This window comes from Saimiri boliviensis, chromosome 1, assembly GCF_048565385.1.
Source record: "Saimiri boliviensis isolate mSaiBol1 chromosome 1, mSaiBol1.pri, whole genome shotgun sequence".
Classification (NCBI taxonomy): Eukaryota; Metazoa; Chordata; class Mammalia; order Primates; family Cebidae; genus Saimiri; species Saimiri boliviensis.
Window position 1 is genome coordinate 53874848 of NC_133449.1, and position 25512 is coordinate 53900359.

General features: G+C 36.0%; 1 protein-coding gene across 10 annotated transcripts in view; it reads right to left on the reverse strand.

Moving 5' to 3' along the window:
• DNAH6 (dynein axonemal heavy chain 6) overlaps positions 1-25512 on the reverse strand; it is a 352679-nt gene that overhangs the window by 292851 nt on the left and 34316 nt on the right. For 8 of the 10 annotated variants that reach the window (XM_074397642.1, XM_074397653.1, XM_074397633.1 and 5 more), the window contains 2 exons: positions 6009-6241; positions 2379-2552 (listed from right to left, as the gene is read on the reverse strand). In XM_074397642.1, the coding sequence (XP_074253743.1) occupies positions 2379-2552; positions 6009-6233 (399 nt within the window). In that variant the 5' untranslated portion in view covers positions 6234-6241. Of the gene's footprint in view, positions 1-2378; positions 2553-6008; positions 6242-7463; positions 11016-25512 lie in introns of those variants that run through there. The other 2 variants (XM_039462280.2, XM_074397631.1) reach the window with 1 other exon arrangement.

A 25512-nucleotide genomic window follows, 5' to 3' on the forward strand; every position in this document is an offset into this window, starting at 1 on the left:
AATAACTACTGTAAATATATGCATGAGTATTTTATTGCCTATTAACATAGCTGGTAGGGGCTGCCATTTCTGCAGGGATTTATTGCTACAAGCTCTGTGGAACAAATTCTCCAGAAAATCTGTACTCATAGGGAACATTACACCCCATCTCTGATTAAATATACTCTATTGAATAGCAGTTGGAGAGAAGCTTAACAAGTGCAGAGCTCAAGGAAACACATCTTTGAACTTAAAAGGCAAATAAAATGTGTCTTTGAATTCTTGGCCAGGGATGGCAGCAATGGCACTGTTCTCTTCTGTGAATGAATAGGCCAAACCTGAACCAGAGAAAATGCACATCACCTTATTTCAATGTTGCAACAAGGGCTAATCCACTTTAGTATTTTTATGAGACTAAAGTATTACTGTTTTAACAGCAAATGCATTTCTTTCATTTGTTCTAGTCTTTAAAAGGTCTTACTGCATTCTAAGTGGAAGACGTCTTCCATAACAGGGTTACATATTTTCCTCTCAGCACTAATTTCTCATTATGTAACTCAGTGGGAAAATGTGATTCACATCTTTAGCATTAACACAGGTTCAGATTTGGGGGTGGGAATTAAAGAAAGCATTTATTCATAAAATGTACAATGTCTGTAGTACTCCTCTCTGATGGATGCCCAGTACAATTTGAAAGTCAATTTATTTATTAATTAACAGAGGCTTCCAACTTCCTTCCTTTCTGCCTTCCTTTATCTCCCAGAAATCCTTCTTGTTGCATTTCTATTTGAAACTCATACTGATAAATCAATATCTGAAAAAGTTACCTTTTTCTCAGAATAAATATCTTTTTTACTTTATGTAAAAATCCCCTTTTCCATATTTCTCTTTAATTCCTCTTTACTGAATTCTTCAGAGTGACAGCTACAACCAAAAATCATAGCTCACAACCTAACATTCCTTTTCAGCCCCACTTTCATCCAGATGTCTGTACAATTTCCCTGCTTTTCTTTAAATTCAAATTCTTGAAGCCCTCTTTACAGCAAACGAATTAATTTACAGGCAATCAAATCTTTCCTGGCTCAGATCTTTTCTGGAGAAAGAGCTCCCTCTGTCTCCACTTCACTGACACCATAGTAAATGAGGTTTTGTAATTTCAATATAATTCTTCATATGATTTCATTCTTTCAGGATGATCTCACCCAAACCCAAAGTAAGCTCCTGTCCATCTATCTTCTCCTCAAGCTCCAACCTCTTCCACCTTATCTATCCCATTAACTTTCCACACATTCTTCTCAACTTAGTGTAACTCCTGAGGGTAGCTTTTATTCACTGACTGGCCCCCCAATGGCCAGGTGTAAGAGTCCTTTTTACTTAGTTTTTCATTATTTTGTACCTTAAACAACCAAGGAGAGCTCTTAAACTCCACTGTGCTGAGTGTTCACTTTTCCACCTACATACCTCTAGACTCTGAAATCCTTGAGGATAGATCTTGTCCTCAATTGTGTATATCTAGCACTTCTAACCCAATGCTTGGAGCCAAACCAGCAATTAAACGTGTTACTGTCAAAGGATCCTCTCAACCAAAAGCTCAGAGAAATCTTGGATCTATTGGTATCTTTACTGTAGATATGCCCTTCATATTCTCTCCCCTTACTGTTTTTTTCTTTAATTATCTATAGATATTCATTTAAAGGCAAGCTCTGGTGATTTCTTCCCCAAGCTACCATTTCTTTTCTTTCTTTCTTTCTTTCTTTTTTTTTTTTTTTTGAGATGGAGTTTCATTATGCCATCCAGGCTGGAGTGCAACGGAGTAATCTCAGCTCACTGCAACCTCTGCCTCCTGGGTTCAAGTGATTCTCCTGCCTCAGCCTCCCAAGTAGCTGGGATTACAGGCATATGCCACCATAGCCAGCTAATTTTTGTATTTTTAGTAGAGACGGGGTTTCACCATGTTGGTCAGGCTGGTCTCAACCTCCTGACCTCAGATGATCCACCCGTCCCCACTCTGCAACTCTCACCAGCTACACAAGTTGTCTTTCTAGCTGGCTTAGTCTCCATTTTATTACCCTTCACCAGGGTCTTCAAAGATTCCCATTTTCGGTAAAAATGATGAAAATTTCAAAAAAGTTATAACATTCAAAATACTATTATGTCTTCTTTATCATGCAAAAGAAGGTCAGAAGGCACTGTACAGATGCTGAAAGTTTCCTTCATGATTTTCCTCCACGGTTAAGAGTTTTCCTTAAATAGGAAGAATGAAAAATGTCATATTCCCCACACTCATTATGCAACTTCATAGAAAAAGACTTTGCTACTATTTTTATGAGTTAAAAGCAAGTTAGCAATGCTATATAAAACAAAATTCAAAGAATCAATTAAGTATTTTAATATTATACCTGTATTTTTTTCATAGCATCTTCCTGCTCAAGAAACTTAGTAGATGATGTAGCAGAACTTATTTTTGCTATGCTTACTGGATGTTTAATGATTCCGGAAGTCATTAACTGAAATCGATTCTGTTCATGTATGTATTTTGGCTGCTTATGATCTTGGTAGACTTTTAGCACTGGCTTTGGGAAATAGAGAGACATGTTAATCTTTTTAACATTCATATAAACTTGTTTCATTTTTCACTACCTTTGGACTCCTTTTCCTGTTGGAAATTGATCTCCTTGGACTAATTTCCTATGAAAGACACAGTCCTAATAGTAACTACCATCACTGCCTGTCCCTGGCCTATTGATTAAGTAAGACTTTTCTACCTAGATTCCATTAATTTTATACTTCAAATTATCAATGAATACTTACAAGAATAAATTACAACAGAAAAGGCTCAGAAGTATGAAATAATATACTCCCTAATTGTCCATTATAAACCCCGATAATTTACTAATATTCTACTGTGGGAAGAAGTGTACAATCCTCCCATCAAAATCATCAATCCCCAAAATCATCAGTCACTTCTCATAGCCATAACTTATTGAAGATCTAAAAAAAAATAGGTGGCACTATCTTAAGCTATCAAACTGAAAATTATGGCAATAAAATCCCCAGCTTTTAACATAATAAAGTGAATAATTCATTATAATGGCTTTTAGTTACCAGGCATTATGAATTTAAACATGATAGCTAGTCTCTCATATACTGGGATAAGAAAAAAAGGCTTGAGATTAAGTAAAGAAAAGCAGTTAACTTTTCAGGTAAATTGCCTTTGGTTTTAGATGAAAATCCCTTTTGAGCAACTCACTGAAGAAAGGAAAAGCCTAGCTGGTGCCACAGAGATGAAGAAGATCTAAGTTATATAACAGTGCTAAAAAGGAATAGAGACCAGAATCACAAGTTGAGAACAAGAAGAGAAGTTGTTTGTTTACACAGGGTGGCTTCAGAGACCAAATAATGATCTATAAATATGATGTTAAGATAAATGCACATTTGGAAAACCCTTCTCTGAAACCTACTGAAATGAATAAGGAAAACAAATAAGCAAATGTTGAGAGATTTCATTACCACTAGAACTGCCTTAGAAGAGACCTTGAAAAGAAAAGTACTAAATACAAAAAGAAAAGACTATCAGCTGGTGCCCAGTGGAGTAGAGGCAAGCTCTGCCTAAATTGCAGATGTCTGGCAGTTGATACAGGCTGTTAGCTGTGACTTGATCAGATAACATCTCCTAGGAGAGACCTTTCTAGTCACCCAGTCTGAAGCAGTCTCAGTGTCTACCACATTCCGTATGTTCTTTTCTTTTCTTTTTCTAGAGACAGGATCTTGCTCTGTCACCCAGGCTGGAGTGCAATGGTATATTCATAGCTCACTGCAGCCTCTACCTCCTGGGATCAATGATCCTCTTCCTTCACCTCCCAAAGTGCTGGGATTACAGGCATGAGCCACTGCGTTTGGCTTATTTTCTTAACAGTTACTATCACTAGATGAAATTGTTCAGTCTGCTTATTTAGAATTACTAGAATGTCAACAGGAATCTCGTCTGCTTTGTTCATTTGCTTTGTTCATTCCTCAGAGCATGACTCAAACCCTAGCACAGAGGAGGCACATAATAAACTTTTAATATACATGAGTGGATGACATTGGTGACAAGTGGAACAACTTTAATCATCAACTTTTTTTCTTTTTGAGATGGAGTCTTGCTCTGTCACACAGGCTGGAGTGCAGTGGCACAATCTTGGCTCACTGCAACCTCTGTCTCCTGGGTTCAAACAATTATCTGCCTCAGACTCCTGAGTGGCTGGGATTATAGGCACCCACCAACATGCCCGGCTAATTTTTATATATTTAGTAGGGACGAGGTATCACCATCTTGGCCAGGCTGGTAAGTGAAGGCAAATATGTCAGAGGGAAACAGATGTAAAAAGTTTCACACTAATTCCACGGGAGAAAAATGGGAAGGTGGACTTGGTATCCCACACAACATGTGGTGGCACAGGCACACCAAACCCTGGGGAAGAGGAGGGCAGCAGTCAGTGCTACATCCACCGTGCAAATGGAGGTGCAGTGTTAAACCAACAACAATAGCAACTTTGCATTTTGTGTTGATTCCATTTGTATTGGTTTTGTGTTTCTTTGTATTTAAGGTGTCAATTTGTTTGTTAACAATTAGAATTAATTCCTAGCGTAATTGTTTTTTCCACATAAAGTAACATTAAATAAAAAATTAAAAATTAGCATGATGGATTAAGAATGCTTTCCTTCAAGAGAAATAAGTACTCAAACTTAAGTTTGAGAAGCAATAAAATAAGGATTAACGTCCATAATATATTTTTAAAAACTTAAAAATAGGTAAGATAAAGACAATTTTAAAGTGGACAAAGGTTATGAACAGATAATCCACAAAATAAGTAATATATGTGGTGATGAATAAATGAAAATATACCTAACTTCATTAATAAGATGCAAATTATAACAATGTGATGTCATTTTTAATGTATCAGCCTAGTAAAAATTAAAAAAAAACTGATAGCACCAGGTTTGGCAAAGATGTGGGTAAACAGGCCCTCTCATACATTGTAGGTGAAAAGGTACATTTTTAGAGGGCAATTGGGTAATTTTTTTTGAAATTAGAAATTAAAAAATTAAAAATGTACATATAACCTAAAGATACTATTTCTAGGAATGCACCTTGATATGTACAAAGATGCCATTCAACACAGCATTATCTGAAATAGAAAAGTAAAAACAAAATAAACAAAACCAAATAAAAACAAAACAAAAACAAAAAGGAAATTACTTGAAGTCACATCAATATGAGACCAGTTAATCAGTACTGTGTTATGGCATCTCTATGCAACAAAGTACAGTGCAGTGGTTAGAAAAGACACCTCTACATGCAAGGATGAGAAACATTTCTACATGATTAAGTGAAATAAGCACCTTGAAGATCAGTATGCATTGTATAATCTTACTTTAAAACTGTCTATATTTATAAACACAAATATATATGCAAAAATATTTGAATAAACACAAAACAGTCTGAAGGGCACACACTAATGATGGTAGCTAATGTCTAAAGGTGGAGAGGAGAACTTTCACTCTTTAATTTTTTTCCCTTTCACAGCTCCTTTACAAGCATTTATAATTATCCAAGGGCATAAATGGTTTCTAAAAATTAAGTATTTTCAACATGCACGTAATTTTTTAAAGACAAAGGCATGTATGTTGAAAATAATAAAACTATATGTCTAAATATAACATGTTTACTAGACTTCTCAGTGTTAAATGGTATCCTAATATCTTAAAGAATCTTAAAGCATACATAGTTAAGTATCTGTATTGTACATAATCCTAGAGAGGACTTAGCTGCCCAAAAACTTTGCCACTGAATCCTTTAACAGTACCTAGAACTAAATATTTGTTGAATAAATACTTACATATTTACAACTTCATAAAAAGTTCTTATCTTTTAGATTTCATTCCTTCTTTGTCAATTCAGAGTCTAGAAATGACTTCCATTCTCCAAGCAATTTTGGAACTTCCTCTGTGGCTACAGAGGCTAAAACAATGGTTTTTGAACTTACCAAAGGCTCTAGTTTTATAGGCTGCTGTCGTTTTCTTGTCTTCTCCTGAGCTTTTGTAACGTGCCTAAATGTTAGGATCTGTGTATCAGATTCATTTTCTGTGGATGTCACATAACTCACTCTTCCTTTGGCTTTTATATTATTCAGTCTTGGAAGTGCAGAATTTTCTCCATACTCTTCAGTATTTGTCAGGTCAAATTCACTATCTGAGGCCTGAAAAGTCATCCTTACTCCTGGAAAGGATGGGGTGAGAAAAAAAAAAAGAAAAGTAGATCAAAAAGATTGGGGAAGGAGGCCAGTAGAGAGGGACTTAAGGACTAGGAAGTGTTGAATTTGCTCGCTGTCCTCAAATAAAACCCATCAAAGTTACTACAGTCTTCCCAAACTGAGGATTTGAACCCAAGGAATAAAAAATTAGAAACTTCAAGAACCCCTGTGGCTGGGGTGGAACCCAGGAATTTGCTTTTCTTACAATTTCTTGGGTGATGCTGCTGCTGCTGATGATCTGGGGACCATACTGGTCTAGATTTAGAAGGATGAAAGGAAATGCAATTACTATTGAGATCACTGTTTCTCATCTGGGAGCTTGTTCAAAATGCAGCTAATTCTAATATACACAGTCTAAAAAATACAGTATAGGTATTCAAGAAAAAACAAAGGGGGGATAAAGAATTGAGGGCTAATTTCTGACACAGGGCTTCCGGAGCTTTAACATACAGGAGAATCGCTTGCAGAGCTTGTTAAAATGAAGGTTCTGATTCATACACCGAGTAGCAAGGTCCTAAAATACTAGAAATATAAGCCTTTTGTAATGGTCTTGCACTTCCACCACCACGCACACTTCCACCCTATTAGATGGGTGGAGATACTTTGAAACACCTTTCAAAACAGTGTTAGCACAAGAGGTCTTGAATCAGGTGTTGGCAGACCTAGGTTTTATATAGATCAGGGCTGGCCAATAGAAATATGAGAGCTTTGTATGTAATTTAAATTTTTCAAGTAATAGCATTTTTAAAAGAGAAACAGGTGAAAATAATTTTAATAATGTGTTTTATTTACCATATCCAAAATGTGATCATTTGAACACACAATATAAAAATTAGAGTGATATCTTATTTTATCTTTTGGTACCACGCCTTCAAAATCTAGTGTTTTTTAAATATATATGAGCACATTTCAATTCAGACTAGCCAAGTGAGGTCTAATGATTACTGTATTTAACAGCGCGGGTCCAGATTTGACCACTCAGAGTGAGATCTTGGACAAGTCTCTTGATATCGCAATTGCTTACTTTCCACCCCTCTAAAATGATAGGCAGACAGGAGGCAATCACTGAAATGCGTTTGTATTGACTTTCTCTGCCTCTTTGAGCCTTTCCTTATGCTCTCTGAAAGCCACTTTGCTTCTGGCCTAGAAATCAGAGCCCAAAGCCGAGGCTCGGTTCCCAGGACTCACCAAGTTAGAATAGAGCAATCGCTGCTGAGGGTCTCCAGAGAGAGCAACGCCTGGTCGGGAGTAGAAAGACCTCGGTAGCGGTTAATGTTTCCCGTTGCCTAGCGACCACCTAGCCTCTACAGATGCACAGCGCCACTGAGTAACACGTCGCCAGGCAACGCCGCAACCAGCCACAACTTTCGGTTCAGAAGCGCGCCAGGTAATCAAACCAATTAGGGTCTCCGAAACATTTCCTACGTCGTTGATTGGTGGAGAGTCCGCACAGCCCGGTTTCGTCTCTGAGCAGGGATTTGAGTACAGTGCAGGTGTAGCCAGTGCAGCCAAAGGACGTGGTTCATTTTGTTTGTTTCTTTGCTTATCGACCACTCGCACCCATCTCAGCCTCCTACAGGAATCTCTTTTCTGTTTTCCTTCAAGAAGTTTAAGACTTGACGTGCACTTTAATTGAAATTTATCCGAAAGAGTCGAGAATTTCAGGAGAGAAATGTGAATTGTGTACAGATGAGGTCCCACTCTCCAAGGGAGCGACCACTCTGCATCCCTGTCCTACCCGCCGACCTCCTCACGAGTGTCCCGAGGCCCAAGAAATGTGGTCTCTTCTTCCCTCAAACTCCACTGTGACCTTCCAACTAATGTTCTTTTCCACTTGGAAGGTGACCTTGGTGTCAGGCATAGGGTGAGCTCATATTACTTGGTTCCCGTACCCTTTCTACCAAAGCAGATCCTGGATCTTATTCTGGCATTTGGTCTCACTTAAGTTCCCAAATGACTGTCGCTAATGTTGTGTGGAGCAACCCCATCGAAGGCCAGTGCTTGTTGCTTACTCAAGATGCCTTATCCCAGTTACTGATGAGGAGAAGAAATCCTTTTACCTGCCTCGACGAATCCTTACACCAGATGGCCGAGCTCCGGTTTTCAGCCTTCTCTCCAAAATGACATAATCACCACTGGAACTCATCATTTTCTTTTGCTCTTTTTGGTTGCTCTTTGTTATCTTGATATTTGTTTCTTGCTCTATGTGAAGTTATTTACATTATGGTTCTCACAACCTGCATCTTCTCAGTCTTAACATATGCAGGTATGTATTTCATATGCTGGTATGATTCTCATAGAGAATCGACGATAGAACTAAAATGGAGATTACAGGTCACATAATCCAATTCCCTCATTTGATTAATAAGGGATTTGAAGCCCAGAGTTGGAGAGTAATTTACTCTAGGTTAGACAACTAGTTGTGCAAAGACAAAACTAGAATGCAGATCTCCCAATACCTAATGAGAAACTGGTAACAGCAAGAGAGTAAAGTCAGTTTAGAAAAAATTTAAAGAATTCAGAAAAATTTCAAATGTAGACGAAATAAAGATTAATTCCTCAGAGACGAAAAATACAAAACGAATCAGCTAGTAAAATGTAATCATTGATATAAACTAATAATGAAAAAAGAAATTCAAAGCCAACTCAATACATCAAAGCATAAAGTTATAACAACAAGCAATGATACACCCCAAAATAGATTTCATTTCAGATGTGCAATGAAAATTTTAATGTTTCCTTTAAAGTTTATGTAATGGAGACAAATCTATTGCTCCTCAATCCTAGACTCCCTTTTTTAGATTAAGTTGGATTTTATGCAAGTGTTACCATGTGATCTGAAAACATTCTAAAAGCTAAGTGTGTGTGTGTGTGTGTGTGTGTGTGTGCGTGTGTGTGTGTGTTGGAGTGGGGGTGGGAACGGTTAGAAGACATAGACATATACAGCTTCACAAAGGTATTACTATATGAAACACTGCTCATCAAATCTCTCCAAGATACTTTTTTAATGTGGCAAGATGTTATCTTCATTATCAACTGAACACTCACTAAATCAATGTAGACAGCTTTGTATATAGCCTGTTTATTATTTTTATGGTTCTTATAAATAATTGTTACAATTTATTGGTTGTTTCCTATGTGCCAAGTACTGTGCTATATACTTTGCATTCATTCTCTTAAGCACTTCTAACAAACATGAAATTCCCATTTCATAGCTAAAGAACTATGTTACAAATGGTTATTTACAAGTTCACATATTTAATAGTAAAAGTAAATCAGTTAAAATTTTTTTTAGCGTTAGGTTAAGATTTATATACCAGGCCATTTGTGACATGTGCCATTTCACTAATCATTGCAATAACTTTATGTTAGAGATATTGTTATATCTACTCCACAGATAGGAAATTGAAGCTTAAAGAGGTTATGTGACTTTCCCAAGTCACTCCAGAGGTAGTAAGTGGCAGAGCTGAGAAACAAATCCAGATCTATCAACTTAAATTTCTATATGAATTTGAGCCCAAGATTATTGAATCATAGAATTCTGTTTCTGGATATATAGTGGACTATACTCTGAAAAATTTCTGAGGCACAGCATTTATGAATTTGGATAAAGTCCAAGGCACATAATTTCAACTGCATTGCAGGGCTCACAGAAAAAAGGGAATCCTCAAAGGTCAAAATAATAATCAGATGAAACCAGAGCAATAAATAAAATGGAAGCTGTGGGTGCAAATGCCCATACCAAGAACATATAGCTTCAGGGATTAATGCTGAGGAGAAATAGAAGACTAGGCCTTGCTTGAGTCTACATAAAATGGAAGAGCAAACTAAAGTTGTTACATACATCTGAGACTGTTGGAAGAATTATCCCATCAGTAATAGGTTGGACTAGAAAAATTGGCAGTGATGAAAACCTACAGGAAAACCAGTATATTTCTACCTGCAGATCCCAGTTTAAAAATTGTTAAAAATATAATAGTCTCCTCCCAAGAATTTACAAGTATAGACAAAACCCTCTCGCCAGTTCTGTTTTTTTTTTTTCTTTTTAATTGGATTTGGACCTGAAGAAAGACAGTTCTGGGTTTTTAATTTATACTACCTATGTGGTCTAGGGAAAAAATGCAAGCCACTAGAAAATACTCACGAAGAGAAAGGCATAATCAACACTGAGTCCTTAGAATTCTCACAAGTTAGTTTCAGCCAAATATAAATTTACGATAAAAAAACAAAAAACATACAGGAAAACAAGCCACTCCAAACAAGAGTTAGCAGAATAAACAACAGATTTAAAAGGCAAACACATTACATATTAGAACTCTTAGATACATCAAAAATATTTATGAAATGCTCAAGGATAATGAAAATATAAAATTTCACAGTAATTATGGAAATAACATTAGCAAAAGTGGTAGGGTAGGGAACTCTAAAAGTCCATCCTTTCACAAAAGTTGCAAGACTTGAGTGACTTTAGAGATTTCAGTAACCACATGTGACAAAGCATATGATCTTTAAATAATAGTTTAGAAAAGTCAGCAACAAACAAATACAACCTACAACAAGCAGATACAACAAATTCTGAGAAGACAGGAGAATCTGATTTCCAGAGTTGCCATATTGCAATATTCAATATATCCAATTTCAACCAAAAATATGAAACATGCAAAAAAAGAAAGCATTGTCCACTTACAGGAAGAAAAAAATTAATTAATTATGAATTAAGATGTTAATTGTAATCATAGGGAAACCACTAAGAAAATAACTAAAAAAATAAAATAAATAAAAAGTGAACCAAAATGGCACACTTAAAAAAATCTACCTCATACAAAAGAAGGCAATAATGAGAGAAATGAAAAATAACATAGAAAAACAAATAGAAAATGTCAAAAGTAGGTCCTTCCTCATCAGTAATTATGTTAAATGGAAATTGATTAAACTTATTAGCTAAAAGGCAGAATGAATTTTTAAAAAGACCCAAAAATATATTGTCTACAAGAGACATACTTTAGATTTAAAAACACAGACAGGTTGAAAATAAAATAATGGAAAAATATATTTCATGCATACTCTAAGGAAAAGAAATCTGGAGTGTCTATACTAATATATTTTTTTTAAATGGACATTAAGACAAACGTTGTGATTAGAGATAAAGGTCCTGAAAAGAATCAATCCATCAAGAAGATATAACAATTATAAATATATTCACCTAACAACACAGCCCCAAAATATATGAAGTACAAACTGACAGAATTATTGAGGGAGAAATAGACAATTCAACAATAGTTGAAAATTCTATCTTTCAGTAATGATGAAACAACTAATGCTATGGTTTGAATGTGTTCCCGAAACCATTTTTGTTGGAAAATCAATCCTCAATGCAACAGTGTTGAGAAGTGAGACCTAATAAGCGTTAATTAGGTAATAATGGAGACCTAATGTGGAGACTTCATGGGAAGTGGGCTAGTTATTGAGAAGGTTTGTTATACAAGTGAGTTTGGCCCTCTCTTGTTCTCTCATGTACTCTCTTGCCCTTCCATATTCCATCATGGGTGAATGCAATATGACGTCTCTTACCAGATGCTTTTGGCCTCTCAATTTTGGCCTTCCCAACCTCCAGAACTATAAGATATAAATCTTTGTTCTTTATAAATTATCTATCCTATGGTATGTATTTCATTATAGTCAACAAATTGACTAAGGGACTACAGAAAAGATTAATAAGGAAACAGAATAATTGAGCAACACTATTAATCAAACATACTTGACAAACATCTATAAAATGTCCCATCCCCAAAACAACAGAAAACACATTCTTTTCAAGTGTACATGAAACATTCTCCAAGATAGACCATGTGTTAGGCCGCAGAACAAGTCTCAATAAATGTTAAAAGTTTGAAGTCATACAAAATATCTTTTCTGATCACATAAAATAAAATTAGAAATACTAGCAAACTGAATCCAGCATTATATTCAAAGGATTGTACACCACGGCCAAGTATGATTCATCGCAGGAATGAATAAGTAGTTCAAAATAAAAAAATCAATAAAAGTAATACATCATATTAATAGAAGAAGGGAGAAAAAGACAGCAGGATCATCTTAATTAATGAACAAAAAAGTATCTGATAAAAATCCAACATCATTTCATTATAAAAACATTAAACAAACTAGGAATAGAAGGAAACATCTTCAACCTGATGAATGGTATTTGAAAAACCCATAGTTAACATCATACTCAGTGTTGAATGCCTGAACACTTTCCTAATAAGATTAGAAATAAGACAAGTATGTCTGTTCTTGCCACTTCAATTGGATATCGTACTGAAATTTCAAGCCAGAGAAATTAGGCAAGAAAGAAATAAAAGGCATCCAGATTAGAAGGGAAGAAGTAAAACTATATTTATAAATGAAATTATCTCATATAAAAATCTTAAAGAATTGACAAAATACAATTAGAGCTAATAAATGAGTTTAATAAAGTCACAGGATACATGATCAACACACAAAGGTTAGTTGTATTCATTCCTATGTTCTTGCAATAGACAATCCAAAAATAGAAAACAATTCTATTTAAAATAGCACTGCAAATGATAAAATATGTAGGAATAAACTCAATCAAAGAAGTGCCAGACTCACATGCTGAAAACTAGAAAACATTTCTGAAAGAAATTTAAGACCTATGTAAATGGAAAGGCATCATGTGTTCATGAATCTGAAAACTTACTATTATTAAAATGGCAATACTCCCCAAATTGATGTACAGATTCAATACAATCCCTATCAAAACTACAACTGTCTTTTACAGAAGACAAGCTAATCCTAAAATTCATGTGGAATTGCAAGGGGACTTAAGTCACCAAAATAATATTGAAAAGGAAAAACAAAGTTGCAGTACTCATATTTTCCCATCTCAAAACTTACACAAAGCTATGAATATCAAAACAGTGTGGTAATGTCATAAGAATAGACATACAGATGAATATAATAGAATATTCCTGGATATTGTCCAAGACCACCAAGGAGGTACCTCTATGAGTCAGCAAAAACCACAGTGTTACTGGACTTGGGGTGCCCCCTCAAGCAGACACAGCTTAGATTACAACACCCAAGTCCTTTTACATATCTAGAAAGCCTTCTGAAGAAGGATGGCTACAAACAAGCCCTGACAGTGAACACTGCAATAAATACCTAATTCTTTAATTTCCAGACACTGAATAACATGTACTAGCATCAAAATTATCCAGGAAAACATGACCTCAACGAATGAACTAAATAAGGCACCAGAAACCAATCCTGGAGAAACAGAGATATGTGACCTCTGAGACAGAAAATTCGAAATTGTGTTGAGGAAACTCGAAGAAATTCAAGATAACAGAGAGAATGAATTCAGAATTCTATCAGATAAATTTAACAAAGAGATTAAAATAATTAAAAAACATCAAGCAGAAATTCTGTAGCTGAAAAATGCAATAATATACTGAGGAATGCATTAGAGTCCTTTAATATTAGAATTCATCAAGCAATTGCTTCTCAGCCTTTTGGCTAAGATCAAGTGTAGAATTCATCAAGCAGAGGAAAGAGTTAGGAAGCTTGAAGACAGATTATATGAAAATACACAGTCAGAGAAGACAAAACAAAAAACAAAAAACAAAACAAAACAAAAACACCTAGTAGAAAACAATGAAGCATGCCTATAGGATCTAAAAACTAGCTTCAAAAGGGAAACTCTAAAAGTTATTGGCCTAAAAGAGGATGTGGAGAAAGAGATATGGGTAGAAAATTTATTTAAATAGATAATAACTGAGAACTTCCCAAACTTATAGAAAGACATCAGTACCCAAGCACAAGAAAGTTACAGTACACCTAGCAGAGTTAATCCAAAGAACACTACCTCAAGGCATTTAATAACCAAACTCCCAAAGGTCAGGGATAAAGAATGGATCCCTGCTAAGGGCAGCCAGAGAGAAAGGTCATGCCACCCACAAAGGGAAGTCCATCAGACTCACAGAAGATCTCTCAGCAGAAACCCTACAAGCCAGAAGAGAGTGGGGGCCAATATTCAATATTCTTAAAGAAAAGAACTTTCAATCTAGGATTTCATATCCAGCCAAACTAAGTTTCATAAGCAAAGGAGAAATAAAATGCTTTACAAACAAGCAATTACTCAGAGATTTCACCACCATGAGGCCTGCTTTACAAGAGCTCCTGAAAGAAGCGCTAAACACAGAAAGGAACAACCAGTACCAGCCACTACAAAAACGTACCAAATGGTAAAGAGCATCGACACATGAAGAAACTGCATCAACTAGCAGGCAAAACAACCAGTTAGCATCAATATGGTAGGATCAAATTCACACATAGCAATATTAACCCTAAATATAAATGGGCTAAATGCCCCAATCAAAAGACACAGACTGGCAAATTGGATAAAAAGCCAAAACCCATCAGTGTGCTGTATCTAGGAAACTCATCTTACATGCAAGGATACACATAGGCTCAAAATAAAGGGATGGAGGAAGATTTACCAAGCAAATGGAGAGGAAAAACAAAAAAAAAGCAGAAGTTGCAATCCTAGTATCTAATAGAATAGACTTTAAACCAACAAAAATCAAAAGACACAAAGAAGGGCATTACATAATGGTAAAAGGATCAATGCAACAAGAAGAGCTAACAATCCTAAATATATATGCACCTAATACAGGAGCACACATATACATAAAGCAAGTTCTTAATGACTTACAAAGAAACTTAGACTCCCAACACAGTAATAGTGAGAGACTTTAACTCTCCACTGTCAATATTAGACAGATCAATGAGACAGAAAATTAACAAGGATATCCAGGACTTGAACTCAGACCTGGACCAACCAAACCTAATAGACATTTACAGAACTCTATACTCGAGATCCACAGAATATAAATTCTCAGCACCACATCACACCTACTCTAAAACTGACCACATAATTGGAAGTAAATCACTGCTCAGCAAAGGCAAAAGAACGGAAATCATAACAAACAGTCTTTCAGACTACAGTGCAATCAAGTTAGAACTCAGAATTAAGAAACTAACTCAGAACAGCACAGCTTCATGGAAATTGAACAACTGGCTCTTGAATGTTGACTGGATAAACAATGAAATGAAGGCAGAAATAAAGATGCTCTTTGAAACCAAAGAGAATGAAGACACAACATATCAGAATCTCTGGGACACATTCAAAGCAGTGTCTAGAGGAAAATATATAGCAATAAATGCCCACATGAGAAGCAAGGAAAGATATAAAATCATCACTCTATCATCAAAATTGAAAGAGCTAGAGAAGCAAGATAAAAAATACTCAAAAGCTAACAGAAGACAAGAAATAACTAAGATCAGAGCAGAACTGAAGGCGATAGAGACACAAAAAACCTTAAAAAAAATCAATAAATCCAGGAGCTGGTTGTCTGAAAAGATCAACAAAATAGACCACTAGCCAGATTAATAAAAAAAGAAAAAAGAGAATAACCAAATAGATGTAATAAAAAGTGATAAAGGGGATATCACCACAGATTCCACAGAAATACCACCATCAGAGATTACTACAAACAACTCTATGCACGTAAACCAGTAAACATGGAAGAAATGGATAAATTCCTGGACACTTGCATCCTCCCAAGCCTAAACCAGGAAGAAGTCGAAACCCTGAATAGACCAATAACAAGGGCTGAAGTTGAGGCAGCAATTAACAGACTACCAACCAAAAGAAGCCCAGGTCCAGATGGGTTCACAGCCGAATTTTACCAGACATACAAAGAGAGGCTGGTACCACTCCTTCTGAAACTATTCCAAACAATACAAAAAGAGGGAATCCTTCCCAAATCATTTTATGAGCCTAACATCATCCTGATACCAAAACCCGGCAGAGACTCAACAAAAAAAGAAAACTTCAGGCCAATATCCATGATGAACACAGATGCAAAAATCTTCAATAAAACACTGGAAAACCAATTGTAACAGCATATCAAAAAGCTTATCCATCAAAATCAAGTAGGCTTCATCCCAGGGATGCAAGGCTGGTTCAACATACGCAAGTCTATAAATGTAATTCACCACATAAACAGAAAAAAAGACAAAAACCACATGTTTATCTCAATAGATGCAGAGAAGGGCTTTGATATAGATACAGAGAAGGCCTTCGACAAAATTCAACATCCCTTTATGCTAAAAACTCTCAATAAACTAGGTATTGATGAAAATTATCTTAAAATAATAAAAGCTATTTATAACAAACCCAAAGCCAGTATCACACTGAATGGGCAAAAACTGGAAGCATTCTCTCTGAAATCTGGCACTAGACAAGGATGCTTTCTCTCAGCATTCCCATTCAATATAGTATTGAAAATTCTAGCCAGAGCAATCAGGAAAGAAAAAGAAATAAAGGGTATCCAAATAGGAAAGGAGGAAGTCAAATTGTCTCTATTTGCAGATGGCATGATTGTATATTTAGAAGACTGCATCATCTCAGCTCAAAATCTCCTGAAACTGATAAGCAACTTCAGCAAAGTCTCAGGATATAAAATCAATGTGTAAAAATCACAAGCATTCCTATATACCAATAACAGACTTAAAGAGAGCCAAATCAAGAGTGAACTGCCATTCACAATTGCTACAAAGAGAATAAAATACCTAGGAATACAACTAACAAAGAATGTAAAGGACCTCTACAAGGAGACTACAAACCACAGTTCAACAAAATAACAGAGAACACAAACAGATGGAGAAACATTCCATGCTCATGGTTAGGAAGAATCAATATCGTGAAAATGGCCATACTGCCCAAAGTAATTTAATTCAATGCTATCCCTATCAAGCTACCAATGACATTCTTCACACAACTGGAAAAAACCACCTTAAACTTCAAATGGAACCAAAAGAGAGCCTGCATAGCCAAGTCAATTCTAAGCAAAAAGAACAAAGCTGGAGGCATCACACTACCTGACTTCAAACTATACTAGAAGGCTACAGTAATCAAAACAGCATGGTACTGGTACCAAAACAGAGATATAGACTAATGGAACAGAACAGAGGCCTTGGAGGTAACACCACACACCTACAACCATCTGATCTTTGACAAACTGGACAAAAACAAGCAATGGGGAAAGGATCATTGTTTAATAAATGGTGTCGGGAAAACTGGCTAGCCTTGTGCAGAAAGCAGAAACTGGACCCCTTCCTGACACCTTACACTAAAATTAACTCCAGATGGATTAAAGAATTAAACCTAAGACCTAACGCCATAAAAACCCTAGAAGAAAACCTAGGCAAAACCATTCAGGACATAGGCATAGGCAAGGACTTCATGACTAAAACACCAAAAGCATCGGCAACAAAAGTCTAAATAGACATTTGGGACCTAATTAAACTCCAGAGCACCTGTACAGCCAAAGAAACAGTCATTAAAGTGAACCAGCAACCAACAGAATGGGAAAAAAATTTTTGCAATCTACCCATCTGACAATGGGCTAATATCCAGAATCTACAAAGAACTAAAACAGATTTACAAGAAAAAAAACAAGCCCATTCAAAAGTAGGCAAAGGATATGAACAGACATTTTACAAAAGAAGACATATATGAGGCCAACAAACATATGAAAAAATGCTAATCATCACTGGTCATTAGAGAAATGCAAATCAAAAGTACATTGAGATACCATCTCATGCCAGTTAGACTGGTGATCATTAAAAAATCTGGAGACAACAGATGCTGGAGAGGATGTGGAGAAATAGGAACACTTTTACACTGTTGGTGGGAGTGTAAATTAGTTCAACCATTGTGGAAGACAGTGTGGCGATTCCTTAAGGACCTAGAAACAGAAATTCCATTTGACTCAGCAATCCCATTACTGGGGATATACCCAAAGGATTATAAATCATTCTATTATAAGGACACATGCACATGAATGTTCATTGCAGCACTGTTTACAATAGCAAAGACTTCGAACCAACCCAAATGCACATCAATGATAGACTGGACAGGGAAAATGTGGCACATATACCCCATGGAATACTATGCAACCACATAAAACAATGAGTTCGTGTCCTTTCTAGGGACATGGATGAACCTGGAAACCATCATTCTCAGCAAACTGACACAAGAACAGAAAATCAAACACCACATGTTCACACTCATAGGCAGGTGTTGAACAATGAGAACACATGGACACAGGGAGGGGAGCATCACACCCTGGGATCTGTAGTTGGGGGAACTAAGGGAGGGACAGCAAGGGGTGGGGAGTTGGGTAGTGATGGCATGGGGAGAAATGCCAGATATAGGTGATGGGGAGGAAGGCAATGAACTACATTGCCATGTGTGTACCTATGCAACAATCTTGCACGTTCTTCCCATGTACCCCAAAATGCAATAGAATACATATTTTTTTAAAAAAGGAAATGATCCTAAAAGCAACGAGAGTAAAGAAACAAATAATATACAATGGAGCTTCGATACATCTGGCAGGAGACTTTTCTATGGAAACCTTACAGGCCAGGAGAGAGTGGCATGACATTTAAAGTGTTGAAGAAAAAAACCAAAAACTTTTACCCGAGAATAGTATTCCTGGTAAAAATATCCATCATCAAACATGAAAGAGAAATAAAGCCTTTCCTAGAAAAAGAAAAGCTGAGGGATTTCATCATCACCAGACCTGCCCTACAACAAATACGTAAGGGAATACTTCGATTAGAAAGGAAACAACATTAGTGAGCCAAAATGATCACCTGAAGCTACAAATTCACTGGCAGGTCACAAAAATACCCACAAAATATTATAACACTGTAACTGTGGTTTGTAAACTACTATTGTCCTAAGTATAAAGACTAAAGGATGAAACAATAGCAAAAGTAATAACTACAGCAACATTTCAAGACATGGCACAATAAGATATAACTAGAAACAACAAAAAGTTTAAAAGTCGGGGGATGAAGTTAAGGCATAGAGTTTTTGTTAGTTTTCTCTTCCGTTGCTTGTTTATGCAAACAGTATTAAGTTGTTATGAGGTTAACGTAATGAGTTCTAAGACAGTATCTGCAAGCCTCATGGTGATTTCAAACCAAAAACATACAATGAAGACACAAACACGCACACACACACACACACACACACACACACGAAACTAAATAATATCACCAAGTAAAATTACCTTTACTACTAGAAGATAGGAAAGAAAGAAAGAAACAAAGAAAGAAAGAAAGAAAGAAAAGAAAGAAAGAAAGAAGAGAAGACCAGAAAACAAATAATAAAATGGCAAGAGTAAGTCCTTAGTTATCAATAATAGCATTGAATGTAAATAAACTAAACCTTTCAATCAAAAGACATAGACTGGTTGAATGAATGAAAAGACCCATTGATCCATTGCCTACAAGAAACACAAATCCCCTATAAAGACACCCATAGATGGAAAATAAAGGGATGAAACAAGATATTCCATGCAAATAGAAACCAAAAAAGAGCAGCAGTTGCTATATTTATATCACACAAAATAGATTTCAAGACTGAAACCATAAGAAGAGACAAGGAAGGTCAGTATACAATGATAAAGAGGTCAATTCAGCAAGAGAATATAATAATTATAAATAATATATGCACCCAATGCTGGAGCACCCAGATACATAAAGTAAATACTGTTAGAGCTAAAGAGAGATATATGCCCCAATACAACAATAGCTGGAGACTTCAACACCCTGCTTTCAACTTTGGACAGATATTTCAGACAGAAAATCAACAAAGAAACATCAGATTTAATCTGCAATTTAGACCAAATGGATCTAATAGATACATACAGAATATTTCATTCAATGGCTTCAGAATGCACATTCTTTTCCTCAGCACATGAATTATTCTCAAGGATAGCCCATATGTTAGGTCACCAGACAAGTCTGAAAACATTTTTAAAAACTGAAATAATATCAAGCATCTTCTCTGACCTCAAAGGCATAAAATTAGAAATTAATAACAGGAAGAATTTTGGACCTATACAAATACATGTAAATTAAACATGCAGAGCTTCTGTACAGCCAAAGAAACAGTCATTAGAGTGAATCAGCAACCAACAGAATAGGAAAAAAAATTTTGCAATGCTCCTGAATGACCAGGATTCAATGAAGAAATTAAGAAGGAAACTGAAAATTTTTTTGAACAAGTCATAATGAAAACACAATACACCAAATCCTATGGGACACGGCAAAAGCATTACTAAGAAGGACGTTTATAACCATAAGTGCCTACATGAAAAAAGAGGAAGAACTTCAAATAACCAATGTAATGATGCATCTTAAAGAACTGAAAAATCAAGAGTAACCCAAACCCAAAATTAGTAGAAGAAAAGAAATAATAAAGATCAGAGCAGAAACAAATGAAATTGAAACAAAGAAGACAAAAAAGATCAATGAAACAAAAAGTTGGTTTTTTGGAAAGTTAAACAAAATTGGCAAACCATTAGCCAGGCTAATGAAGAAAAAAGAGGGAAGATCCCAATAAATAAGATCAGAAATAAAAAAGGTGACATTACAACTGATACTGCAGAAATTCAAAGGATCATTAGTGGCTGCGATGAAGAATTATATGCCAATAAATTGGAAAATGTAGAAAAATGAACAAATTTCTAGACACATACAACCTACCAAGATTGAACCAGAAAGAAATCCAAAACCTGAAAAGACCAATAATGAGTAATGAGATCAAAGCCATAATAAGAAGTCTCCCGGTAAAGAAAAACCCAGAACCTGAAGGCTTCATTGCTGAATTTTACCAAACTTTTAAATAGTAACTAACACCAATCCTACTCAAACTATTTTAAAAAATAGGAGAGGAGAGAATACTACTAAACTCATTCTACAAGGCCAGTATTACTCTGATAACAAAACCATAGAAAGACCCACTTAAAAAAAAAAAAAGAGAAAACTATAGGCTAATATTGCTGACGAATTTTGATGTAAGAAATCCTCAGTAGAATACTGCAAACTAAATTCAACAATACATTAGAAAGATCATTCAACATGACCAAATGGGACTTATACCTGGAATGCAAGGATGACCCAACATATGCAAATGAATAAATGTAATACACCATATCGACAGAAGAAATGATACAACCATATGATCATTTCAATTGATGCTGAAAAGCATTTGATAAAAGTCAACATCGCTTCATGATAAAAACCCTAAAAATTCTGGGGATAGAAGGAACATATCTCAACATAATAAAAGCCATAAATGACATATCCACAGTTAGTATCATAATAATTGGGGAAAAATCGAAAGCCTTTCCTCTATGATTTGGAACACAACAAGGATGCCAACTTTTATCATTGTTATTCAGCATAGTACTGGAAGTCTTAGCTAGAGCAATCCAACAAGAGAAAGTTACGAAGGAAAGCCAAACTGGAAAGGAAGAAGTCAAGTTATCTTTTTTGCAGATGATATGATCTTATATGTGGAAAAATCTAAAGACTCCACACACACACACAAAATGATTAGAACTGATAACCAAATTCAATAAAGTTGCAGGAGACAAAAATCAACATACAAAAATCAGTAGCATTTCTATATGTAACAGTGAACAATCTGAAAAAGAAATAAAGAAGTAATCTCATTTACAATAGCCACAAATAAATTAACTCCCTAGGAATTAAAGAAGTGAAAGATCTCTATAATGAAAAGTATGAAACACTGATGAAAGAAATTGAAGAGGACACCAAAAAAATGCAAAATATTCCACGTTCATGGACTGGAAGAATCAATATTGTTAAAATGTCTATACTACCTAAAGTAAGCTACAGATTCAGTGGAATCTCTATCATATTACCAGTGACATTCTTCACAGAAATAGAAAAGACAATCCTAGAATTTATATGGAACGTTAAAAAGACCTGGCATAGCCAAAGCTATCCTAAGCAAAAAGAGCAAAACTTGAGGAATCACATTATCTAACTTTAGTTTATACTACAAAGCTATAGCAACCATAACAGCATGGTACTGGCATAAAAACAAACACATAGACAGTGGAACAGAACAGAGAACCAGAAACAAATCCACACACCTACAGTGAACTCATTTTGGACAAAGGTGCCAAGAACATACACTGGGGAAAGACAGTCTCTTCAATAAATGGTGCTGGAAAAACAGGATATTCATATGCAGAAGAATTAGACTAGACTTCTGTCTCTCATCATATACAAAAATCAAATCAAAATGAATTAGAGACTTAAATCTAAGACCTCACTATGAAATTGCTATGAGAAGGCATTGGGAAAAATCTCCAGGACACTGGTCTGGGAAAACAACCTTTCTTGAGCAATACCCCACAAGCACAGGCAACCAAAACAAACATGGACAGATGGGATCATATCAAGTTAAAAAACTTCTGCACAGGAAAGAACACAGTAACAAAGTGAAGAGACAACCCACAGAATGGAAGAAAATATTTGTAAACTACCTATCTGACAAGGGATTACTAACCAGAATATATAAGGAGCTAAAAGAACTCTACTGGAAAAAAAAACAAAAACCTAATAACCTGATTAAAAAAAAAATGGCCAAAAGATTTGAACAGACATTTCTCAAAGAAAGATGCACAAATGTCAAACCGGCATATGAAAAGGTGCTCAACATCCTTGATCATCAATGTAAATCAATACTGCTATGACATGTCATCTCACCCCAGTTAAAGAGAGGCAATAACAAACTCTGATGAAGCTGTGCAGTAAAGGGAACCCTTGTACACTGATGAAGGGGATGTAAATTAGCACAATCACTATGGAGAATTGTTTGGAGGTTCCTCAAAAAACTAGAACTTGAGCTACCATATGCTCTAGCAATCCCACTGCTGAACATATCCAAAAGAAAGGAAATCAATATTTTGAAGAGATATCTGTACTCCTATGTTTGTTCCAGCACTGTTTACAATAGATACGATTTGGAAGCAAACCTAAGTGTCCACCAACGGGTGAATGAATAAAGAAAATGTGGTATGTATACACAATGGAGTGTATTCTTTTTATTAAGCCATACAAAGAAGAAAATCCATTCAACTGCAACAACATGGATGGAACTGAAGATTATTATGTTAAGTGAAATAAGCCAGGCACAGAAAGACAAACATTGCATGTTCACTTATGTGTGGGATCTGAAAATCAAAACAATTGACCTCATGGACACGAAGAGTAGAAGGAAGGTTACTAGAGACTGGGAAGGGTAGTGGGAGGTTGTGGGGGAGGTGGGGACGGTTAATGCGTACAAAAAAAAAATAGAATGAGTAAGACCCACTATTTGATAGCACAACAGGGTGACTATAATCAATAATATCTCAATTATGCATTTTAAAATAATTTGAGGAATGTAATTGGATTGTTTGTAACTCAAATGATAAATGCTTGGGGATGGATACCCCATTCTCCATGATGTGCTTATTTCCGTTGCATCCGTGTATCAAAACATCTCATGTATCCTATAAATATATGCACCTACAATGCACCCACGACTTTTAAAAAATTAAAAAACAGCAAATGGATGTATGCCTCTCTTTGGTGACAACTGGGAAAATGAAAGATATGAGGGGTGACAGCCACCAAAGAACAAGAATGTGAACCCCATGTCTAAGGTTATGGCGGTATTTTTTTAAAAAACAGTAGCATATGAATAGCTGAGCAGATGCTAAGATGGGACTCTGGGTCTGTACAAAATGCAGTGTGCTCTTGCTTATTTTGCTGCTTGTGAACTCTGCTCACTGTCACTTTGGAAGCAAGAGGCCTTTGGCTTGAATCTAGGTGTTTTCCATAACCTCATTAAATTACTCAGTTTTTTTTTTTTTTTTTAAACCCAACCTCTCAAAGTTTTTGAACTTGAGCAGCCTTCTATTCTAAAACCAAAAAAGCTTTAGATTTAGATTTTTTTGATGAAGCAAATGTAAAAAAAATCAAACAAATATTAGGGCTTTATGCACAGCAAGAAGCAAGGCTGAGAGTCTAAAGACAGGGGGATGTCCAGACATGCTGCCAAAGGAGCGAATTTGAGAAGCCTATTAGTGTCATAACTGGTGTGAGCTGGGCATGAGACTCCGTGGTCCCTCAGCCTACAGATTCATGGACGAGGGATAGGGGAAATAACCCAGCTATAGTATCTAGTCTCTGCAAGACCTTTGGGTAGGGTAGAATGAAGCGCAGAGATTCAGGACAAGTTGGTTGGTTTTCTGCAGAACCTGATTGGTGGTCCTGTGGAAGCTGAGGTACAGAAACCTATCTCATCTGGAAGGACTTTTCTGTACATAGTATACACAGCCCGGAGCTCACAGTAGAGAACTGAAAGGGTGGGAAGGGCCAAGACCTCGTCTAGGAATGTGGGCAATATGCCAAAAGGTGGGGAGAGGCTGAGATCTGAAGGCCATGTCACTTTTCAGGGATCACTTGTGAGTCTGTGGCTGCAATTCTAACGCCATTTACTGCTGGTTTGCCCAGATGCCTTAGCACCCCTCCCTGGTTCCTTTCTGCTTATTTTCATCCTAATGTTAGGCTTTCGGTTATTCAGTAATGATTCTGTTGCTAAATTACAGTATGCCTACTCATAAAAATGTTACCATACTAATTTTCTGAGCTTATAAAAATCCAATTTTGCCCACTTGTTTTTACTGTTTTAAAAACTCCCTAGCAATAGCCTATGACAGAAAATCCTGGGGCAGTTCAATGGCTTATAATTCTGGGTTGGTAATCCTATTTCACAGCTAAGATTCAGAGAGGTAAAGTTACTCTTCCAAGGCTACAGTCAGTAAATTGCCAGGAAGAGATATAGTAACCATATGACCCAGGTATTTTATTCCTAGGTGTTAACTCATGCAAAATGAAAGGAAGTCTGTATCTACACAAACACTTGGATGTGAATTTTCATAGCAGCTTTATTTGTAATGGCCAATGTCTGGAAACAACCCAAATGTCTATCAACAGGGGAATGGACAGGTAATTCATGGTACCTCCATATCATGGAATACTTCTTAGCAATAAAAAGGAACAATTTGTTGTTATATACAACAACATGGTCATATCTAAAAAATATTAGCTGAGCAAAAAAAGAAAAACCCAGACACAAAAACTCATGTCTGTAATCCCAGAACTTTGGGAGGCCAACGCTGGGGGGTCACTAGAGGTCAGGAGTTTGAGAGCTGCCTGGCCAACATGGTGAAACCCCATCTCTACTAAAAATATACAAATTAGTTGG